Source organism: Limulus polyphemus, unplaced genomic scaffold (genome assembly GCF_000517525.1).
Source record: "Limulus polyphemus unplaced genomic scaffold, Limulus_polyphemus-2.1.2 Scaffold822, whole genome shotgun sequence".
Taxonomy (NCBI): domain Eukaryota; kingdom Metazoa; phylum Arthropoda; class Merostomata; order Xiphosura; family Limulidae; genus Limulus; species Limulus polyphemus.
In genome coordinates this window covers 69,515-79,608 of record NW_013666432.1, presented here as the reverse complement: position 1 = coordinate 79,608, position 10,094 = coordinate 69,515, and the positions used below count along the sequence as shown (strand labels likewise).

At 32.4% G+C, this 10,094-nt stretch overlaps 1 protein-coding gene across 1 annotated transcript in view; it reads left to right on the top strand.

Moving 5' to 3' along the window:
• Window positions 1–10,094, top strand: part of LOC106460719 (ryanodine receptor-like) — a 210,205-nt gene that overhangs the window by 189,275 nt on the left and 10,836 nt on the right. Inside the window, exons 124-125 of the mRNA XM_022387498.1 lie at window positions 604–704; window positions 1,407–1,458. Of these exons, the coding sequence (XP_022243206.1) occupies window positions 604–704; window positions 1,407–1,458 (153 nt within the window). The remainder of the gene's footprint in view (window positions 1–603; window positions 705–1,406; window positions 1,459–10,094) is intronic.

Sequence of the window (10,094 nt, the reverse complement as noted above, 5' to 3'; positions counted from 1 at the left end):
ATTGTGTACCAGTTTAACATTGAATATTATTTATGATTTTAACTTTATACACAAGTGCCAAATACTATAATTACATAATAATAATAATAATACTACCTGAGTACTCTTCTTTGACTCTAAACTGATAACTAAGTTTATTCTACAAATGGTATTGTTTCAAGAATTTCTCCTGATCTTTTATAATTGTCTTTTCAACACACTTGAATATTGTGAATGAAAATTTAATAATTCAGTAAGTTAATCTTAAGTTCAGCTATATTATTGGATTTGGTTACACCCCTTTTTTCTAGCATTTGTCTGAATATTTCTTTACTTTTGTCTTGGTTGTCATGTTGATTACAGATAAGAGCTCAATAACTTTGTTTTTATTTAATATACTTTGAGTTTATCAATTTTTTGTGTTTCACCTTGCTTAAACTTGCATGTTTATTTGAAATACAGATATATTTCTCGGTTCATCAAAATTATTGATCAGTGAATGTTTATAATTTTGTTGTGATTTTATTTTATAATAATTGACCTGGATTTGTTACAGTGATAAGTAAATTATTTTTATTTTCCATGATTACTGCTTTCTAAAATCTTCCCTTTTTATTAATTCAGTCCAACTGTTTCATCTGTGGTATTGGGAAGGATTACTTTGATAAAATACCGCATGGTTTTGACACTCATGTCCAGAAAGAGCATAACCTTGCCAATTACATGTAAGTTTAATTTTAGAACTTTAAACAAATGTTAGTTGTTTCTTTGAGTTCACAAGTGTATAAGATAAATAGTGAAATATTTAAACAAAATTAACTAGAGTTTTGGCAATAACTGCACTTATTGGTACAATTCCTACCTATTTTTCATTCACACAAATCTTAAATAGTTATCTTCTAAGTTTAAAGATAATAATGAAAGCAAAAGTTTAACTCATAATGTTTATACACAAGTAGCTCAATATGTCAATCATCCACCTCCTAAGTAAAATAATTATAAAACAAAGCTATGCCCCTGACCAATGTCTGTTTTGTAGTACAATACCCAATTTAAATACTGAACACTGTAAAACATTATAAATATCAAATAAAAAACATCCCCATAATTAGAGATTGAAGGCAAAAGAGTTAGTTATGATAAATTCTCTGATTAATAAAGAAAGTTTATTTATGTAAGGAACAGAAAACTTGATATTGTTTAAAAGGATCAACAGTTCTGTGAATTAGATTTGCAATCCAAGATGTCATACTTATAATATTTTGTGCAGTAAGTTCAACACTTTGGTTTTAAATACTCTTACTTAATTGCTAATAACACTTAAAGAATTAAAATTTATTAGGTTAACAAGTTTATTGTAAAATTTATACACAGTCATCAAAGTTAAAGATGATTTTACCAGTTCATTTTATTAATTTTTCTTACAGGTTCTTCTTAATGCACCTGATCAATAAACCTGATACTGAGTATACAGGTCAGGTAAGTGTATATAAGTTATTCAAGTTTTTTATTATTTTTAATTGTAGTCAGGTAACCCTGACAGCTTTTTAGGCTGTTTTAGCTTTACTTGCACAAGGAGTTATATTCCAGTTTTTTTTAATACCTTATGTCTAAGTTCTGTGACTCTGAAATAGGCAAGAGTAGTCATTAAATTTGAAAATGTTTTTTTATATGGTCATACATTATATTTTCTTTGTTTCTTGCTTGCTCAAAAGCATTAGAAATAGTTTCAAAATTATTACAAAACAACTTTTTTATGGCAGAGACTCAAAAAAGGTTGCATTGTAAGTAATGCTGGTGACCAAGATCCTCTAGAACAGTGGGTTCCCAACATTTTCACCACCAAGGACCCCTTTTATTATTTTTTTCCCCAAAGAGCCCATGTTTTTGAAAAATTTCGTCTACCCAACAAACTGTTTTTATTAACTAATGATCAACTCGTTTTTCCATTTTTCCCTGTTAATTAAAATATATATAACTGAGTGTGTAATTAAAAAACAGCAGTATTAAAAAAACTTACTTGTTTAATGAGATGGGAACCACTGTTCTAGGATAATAAAGATTGTAGAAAGGGCTTTTACAAAACCACAGTAGCCAGGTAGGTGAGCTTTAATTACCCAAATTAGGTGGGTGACTTACCTGCCACCTAATGAAAGCTCTTAAAAATGAAGTTGTTTAACAGGTTTGATACGAAGATGAAAATTTACTTGGTTGAACTCTATATTTTTTGTAACACTGTTTGACAAACAAATACCAAGACAAAAAGGAAAATTGATCTTCTTAATCAATTAAGAAAAAGAAGAGAAAAGCTGCATAAGTAATTGAAATACTGTATAAAAATGGTAGATATGGTAGATAAAATTCATTGAAAAACAAGTTAATTTCCACATTTCAGGCCAAGACCCTTCGTCAGGTAGTTGTTAATGCAAAGTTTAACAGAATAACAATTTGAAATACAACTGAATGCTTGAGACATACATTGAACATCGAGTCACATATACAAAAATATTGTTAATGTAACATGTTGCTGAAACAAAGGTGATAAAAATATAAAAGAAGAAATTTATCATGAATAGAAGATAAATTATGAATATAGAATATATATATCAGTTGCCTATAAACACAACTGTCTTCACGAAATAGATCTAATCTAATCTGAACAATAAACACCTCATATGAATGACTGTTGCTCTTACATGTGTGTGCAAGGTTTTTCTAGTGAAAATAATTTTAGTATTTTGATTAGTTTGTTGGATTGAGAAAGATGGTTTCCTTGTAAAATATGATGTTGGGTAGCATGTGAATGTATGATCAACTGCTCTTTGATTATTAGATTCTAAGGCAAGTTTAACATTACACAGTCATTGGTTTTTTATTAATCCATCATATATTGCATTATTTCTGTCCTATGCAAGCTATTGTACTTAGGTAAAACAGGCTAAAAAATCAATGAAAGACTTGGTGAGCACAACAAAAATTATTAATGGCAACACAGGTATCATAACTTTCTGCAACAAATCACACAATCTTTCACTTCTCAGACTATGTGAATGGTATTGGTTCTTTCATCAACCTAGTTTCTGTTAAGCTGTACATAGCAATGTTTATTATAGTTCCAAATCTTCTAAGTACGTCTTCACAAAATTTGGTAGGCTTTTAGTAAACATTACAAATATGTTGTACACTAAAATCAGAACTTTTGATAAAGTATTCTTACTACAGATTTGTCTTTGAATTTACTTTATTAGGCTAACTAACACTCCGAGTAGTCTGAGTGCAAGGTAGTTTTATGTTAAGAATAAAAATACTTTTTCATCTTACAGTCTTCATATTTTATTTGCATAACCTCAAGAACCTCCTAAATAAATATCCAATCCCTTTTTTTTTCAGAAACACTTTATTTTTTATGATATTTTCCCTACCCTAACACTAACAGTAGTGAAATCAGCAGTGAAGGGTAGAATGAAAAGTTGAAACATACTAAATAAATCTTAATTACACTTTTTTTTCTTCTTTCTAGAAATGATTGCATATTGTTACAGATAATTACATGCTATTTATTCTTACAACCAAAGCTAATACGTTTCAAATCTGCACTTACATAGTCTCAGAATATGCCAAAAGCTATTTATCCTAGCCAAACAACTTTGTGTTAACAAAAAATCGAATTATATGCACAATGCAATCCAATTACAAACCTGCCTCGTGAATGGGTGTCAATATTGAGTATCCCAAGTATTTTTTTTTTTCCATTTAAGTTTTCTTATTTAGCCTGGTAAATTTCTAAGTTCTACATTTTAGTTACTTTTATAATAATAAATAAAAAATATACATATGAAAGACAAACAATTTAATACTTGCACGTTTGGACTCTTTCCTTTTGCTGTCAAAAAGCACTATAGGCCTACTTTTCTTTTGTAACAATGTTGGTGATCCAAAATATTTTTAATGTTTATTTCAACTGCAATTTAAAACACAACACATTATCATGCACAAAAAATAAAATGTCCTAAAGCTATTCTAATTTAACTAGTTTTCTAACTAAGCTACAAATAGGTTAAACTAATTCCATTACCACTTGAAGTTCAACAATAATGATCACAAATAAACAATATGGGGCAAAATGTATACAACTGCATGCCAAAAAGAAAAAACTCAGCAATTTCTTGTAAAGGACAAAAATTCACTTTTTGTTGGCTATAAAACAACACATGGACATAGATAAATTATTTCAAGGCTATGACAAGATGGGAGGAACCTCAGTGGTGGGTGTCACAAATTTATACATCACTAATTCCAGCAAAAATGAGAGCTTAAGTTTTATATTCCAACCTGTCAGTATCTGTAATCTGAGTTTTTAATTGGTTAGTCTCGCTGACAGCCTGAGAAGGGAATGGAGAAAATATAAAATAAGAGAATCTGAGGGGAGGTGCATCACGTGACACACAGAAGTAAATATTAAGAATTCGTTTTAAGTATTACCTTTTGAAATTAAGAAATTGAAACTTAGATAATATAAAACTTTGAATTATAAATTACATTTGTATGGCAAGTTTATTGACATATTAATAATAAAGTTATTTAAGTAAATTTTTAAAGTAACTGTGAAAAGGTTGTGACTTGTGCACTTTGACTCCTTGTTGTACAAATGAGGTTAAGGTGTACTCTAGTTATTTTGTAAGTGCAAACAACACCATCTTATTTACATTCTTAGGCATCCTCCCCCTTTTACCTTTCCACTGGAATGGTCCTCAGCATGGTAATTGAAACCAGCTATATCCAGGCCTCTCATGATTCCCTGAAAGTTTTTTTCGTGTCCTTTATTTTCTGTATTTTGCCTTAAAGCTCCTGTATTTTTGTAGTAACCCAATAGGTTTGATACAAACTATCAATCTCTAAAGTTTCCATGATTACTGGAGATATCTCTTGAGACCTTACAGTGTGGGAAACCACTTATACATCTGTTGCATGCATTATTGTCTGATCTGGATAAGTTAACCATGATGAGATGCCTGATGAAGCTGAATGAAACATGAGTATATGAAGGGGGAAATACTGTTACTTCTGTACTAGCAGGACTGGCTGTGTAGATTGTCAATGATGTGTCAAAGATGTATTGAAGCAGGTGAACCATGACCCACTTGTGATCAAGATAACCACATCTCCTCTTACAGCAACAAGATTTGTGTAAATGAACTACATGAACCTGGAAGAAGAACAGAAAGAAAAGGAAAGGTTCAGGCTGAAGAGGAAGAATGACATAAAAGGGAAACATTTGAGAAAGCCAAGAAACTAGAAAAATAAGATACAAATATAGGATAAATCAGCACTACTGAAGATAAAAAAAAAGAAACTTAATAGGGATATGCAAGTTGCTGAAGCCTTCTTCAAGGGAGCTAATAACAGATTGCTAAAATGTATAGCAAAGCAGAACATGATGTAGAGGTGGCTCAAACTATGTTAGAAGCTGCAATAAGTAAAGTCCCCCAATGGGACAGCAGTAAGCCTTCAGATTTACATCGCTAAAATCAGGGGTTCAATTCTCCATGGTGGGTACGGCAGATTACCCAATGTGGCTTTGCTATAACAAGACACATGCAACAAGAAAAATAATTCAGTCAAAATCTGATTGAAATAACGTCCAAGGAGAAAGAAGATAGCTAAACTTTAGCAAAAAAACAAATAATTGAAGGCTTTACTAGAAGCAGCAGCTAAAAAAATAAATGCTTCTCTTTTAAACATTAAATTTCAGTATTGTAACAAAATTATTTTGAAGAAACCATTCTTGTTTAATTGTATGTGCCTCTAATGTATTATTTGTAACTTCATTATGTAAAATAAAGTAAGCAATAGACTAGTAAATACTTTAACAATCATTTTGTACTAGGTTAGCAACCTTTGGATTTCAAAATTTTTGGTTTAATATAGTCTTTTATTTTGCCATAAGACTCTTTTCACTTCTTGTATTTTTGTATGTTTGTCCTGTATATTTTTGGGTCTCTACTGAGAGGCTATTCCAAGAATGAACATATGGCTACCAGTACATTTGAGTTTGTTAGGTGGTGATTGTGCAAGTAATTTAGATTCTACACAGTAGTAGAAGCTCAGTGAATTGTTTGTTGATGTATTTGTGGGGCCAATTGGATCAAACAACAGTATTTCCTCACTATATAGATACACAAAACACTCATCCAGTAAAACAACAGCTGTGCAAATTTTCCTGGATTACTAGTGATACACTGGATGCTGAAAGATTAAATCATACAGCCTTCACAGAGTGCATGTCATCTCCAGTAGTAATTGGTGGAGCGTACACTAAGGTTTTGTGTTGATTTGAGGTAGGTGAACATAGTGATACATTTCTTCTTCTGCAAAGAGATGAATATTTGGATACAATAGGTGCCTGATGGTTCAGCACTTTAGACCTATCTTCTGGAACAAGAGCAGACATATGGCTTCTTTCAGCACAGGATAATTTGTACAAGTTTCATATCATCCCATTTGGCCAGTGTAATGTTTCTGCAAGTTTCGAGAGGCTAATGGAAGTTACACTTCAAGGGCTGCAAAGGAGGAGAAGCCTAATCTATGTAGATTATGTTTTAGTGTTTAGCTGCCTGTCTGAGTCTGCTGCTGAAATCTGAGAATTTCAGCATATGAGAGAAGCAGACTTAAAGTTGAAACCTGGGATGTATGCACTCATGCACACACACAAGTGGTGTTCGTTGGTCATATTTCGGATTCTTTATGTACCCTATGAAGATCACAGTACTGCAAGACTGGATTCAACCCATGACCAAGTGAGAGATCTACAGTTTTGTTAGTTTTATATTTTTGGCCAACTTTTTCAAAACTGCTACACCTTTATCTGTTTTCACTAAAGCTGATTTGCATTTTAGGTGGACCAAAGATTGTAACTAAGCGCTTAAGTTGTTAAAATTTGAAGCCAAGGTGTTGGTATATTCATGATGAAATTGTCAGCTCCTGCAGGATACTGATGTCAGTGATAGTGGAATTGGAGCAGTATTGTTGCAGGTGCAGGATAAAATAAAACAAAAAGTGAAACAGTTGTATTATTGGTTGAACATTACCACCAATTCTTAGTAGAAAGTTCATTATCTGTATGGAGTACGTTTTGCTGTTGTGACTCATCAAATCCAGAGGGGGTGATTGCATGTCGGATTACAATCTGCAAGAGATGATTTTGTTATACATCATCACCTTGGTCCACAACATGGGAACACCAATGGATTGTCTTACTGAACAGTGAGAGCCTGTCTATTTGCCAAATGCCCTACTTCTGGACACTGTCTGAGAGTTAAAGCCATTTCTACAGAACTGGTATCAAACCATACAGTAGGAAATTCCACTAGTGGTTGGAAGCCGTGATTAATGTCTCAGGAGCTCCAGGAGGAGCAAATTGAAGAACCCAGTTCTAACATGGTATTCCCCATTGTGTAGCAAAACAAGTGTAACCAGCACAGACTGGGGAGTGTAACACATGCATGTAACCTGTGGCACTCATAAATGCACTAATATCTGTGGTTCTCAACCTATGTTGCAGCTAATGGTCCCCAGTGTTTTTAGGCACAAAATATTTCAGACTTTGCACAATGCACATTCTGGAGGCCATCAGGATGTTACATGCACATGTACTAACAAGCAAAAGTGTTTTTTCTGACCACATTTATGCCAAGATATTAACCCTTTCGAGACGGGTCACAGGTGAAAGGCCATGTCTGGAATATCTGTGAAACAGACTTCACGAAACACATCCAATACACATAAATGAGAAGTTATGTTCTTATCAACACAGAATATGAATTGGTGGTTATGGATCAAAGTGTAAAAGTCCTTGTTTTATTGGATTTTGTCTGTATTTATTTTTCTGTAACACCAACTGTAGCAAATAGATCGACTCACAACTGGCAATACAGTATTATGACAATTTAGCTACTGATTGAATTTATGACCGTCTAGGACAGTAAATGTATTTTTACTTTCGACTTTTGTACTTAGTTATTCTGAAAGTATGCGGAAATATGGTGTAGTGACAGTACAAATATTATTCCTGGCTGAAAGAATTTTTGTTGAAATCTGGATTAGACTAAATTCTGATGGTGATTATGTAATGACCTAAATGAATACACCACTACAACCAGGATTTAACAAAAAAACAACAATTTATTAAACTATAACAGCACTTGGAAAATAAATTAGCACTTACCAAAAACAGTATGTGCCTGGTCAGGACTTGATACGAATGTTAATGAACAATAAATCATAAATATCAATTATTTCAAATAATAGAATCAGGAAAAAAAGAACCAGAAGAAGAAAAAAAATACAACAACGCAATGTTCCCAAATCACCTTTCTATATGAATAATATTGAGTGAAGAACAGCAATAGTTCGCTAACTATCTCATGACTCAATTTACGAAGCTTATGGCAAGGTATTCCCTGATTAAGTCACAAGAGTACATCTCATGTGATCATAAATTTACATGATCTTTTGCTACATTAATAATATATGTACATCACCACTAGGGAATCTGATGTCAGTTTCATAATACATACATATTTACTCAAAATAAATGTGATTAGCTAGAAGTTGAGTTAGTGTTTTAATGTAACTAAACATTCATAGATAAACTAAACAACAGATGGAATAATAAATGAACGATAAACAAAACCATAACCAAAAAACAAATAGAGTTCCCGATCTCACAATTATTTATCTCATGATGGTAAGAAAACAAATTGAATCTATTGGCTTGTAGCTGGCAGAATGTTACAGTACTATTGCTACTGAGTCAGAGGTGGTGGAAATGGTCCATGTTGGTCACCACTGTAATGGCTCACGAGTTGCAGGCATATATCTGCATATTGTGTTACAACACAACTGAATCAGCCGTAAAGAGAATGCAACTGTTGAGTAACATATGAATGAAAATAAAGAATTTGATCCTAATATTCAGGCATTGAGATACAGAGTTAATTGTAAGTCCTTACATGTGAGGTATAAACTTGAAGGTTTTTTGCACTTGATATTTCTATTAATACTGGTGAGGGAATATTTTTAATGTTGACACTGAAATATTTGGCAGGTAGTAGACTTTCATCATTTAGATAATGGTAACAGATAAGCTTACAGTATGGGGGAAAAACAGTTTGACCTGGTGTTTTTTGCTATAGTAGAGAAAGAAATTTTCAACTATATCAACAAACACTATCTTGTCACAACAAATGTCAACTTGGTATACCCAGTGTTTTATTTAGTCATGATTTAACATTCTCAGTAAAGTAACGCCCCTGTGGTATTGCTTTGAAGTCACTCATGGCCTGTATGAAACTTTTAACTGAAAACAGGTATACTGAAGGTGAGATGCCCGTACTAATACATTCTCATAGTCAGAAATCAAGATATATTTTTGTAGAAGAAAGAAGTGGTCTTAAAGAACTCTTTCTCAGCATTTTATTTAAATTTGGTGGCTAGTTCTTAAAAATTTTACTTGATTTAACATTTCACCCATGACAATTTAATTAAAACTTACAATATAAAAAAATTTACTTTAGTATCTTGAGTGTTTGAATGATAGAAATATACTACCCAATTCAATTTAATTTTGGTAGTAATCAGCATTTCAAGTTCGCCAGGAATGTGCAAAATATCCCCCACACATGCTTCTAGCAATACACGTACTTTTAATATTTAAACATTGCTCAATGAATGTGCTTATTTTCCTTTCATTCTCACTACCTACTTCTCTAGGTCACTGCCCTATATCATTGTGCAATTTCTTGGAGGGGAAGATTGCTGCATTGATAATGTGATCCATTATACCCTACCTTATTTTTTCTACTGGAGTGATCAATAACGACATAGAAAGTATATGTACATTGAGAGGAATTGTAGTACAGAACCTTATATATAATGCTATACCCTCCGTCTGGAACACACCTTAACAGAAACACATACACAGATGCAGACTGATATATGGCTGAACCTCTATAATAAAACCACTGTACTCTATCCATTGCACTAATGGTTTTGATTGTGTTTTTGAGTAAACTTAGTCAGAATTCAGATTTACTCCGTATTACATTTTCACATTG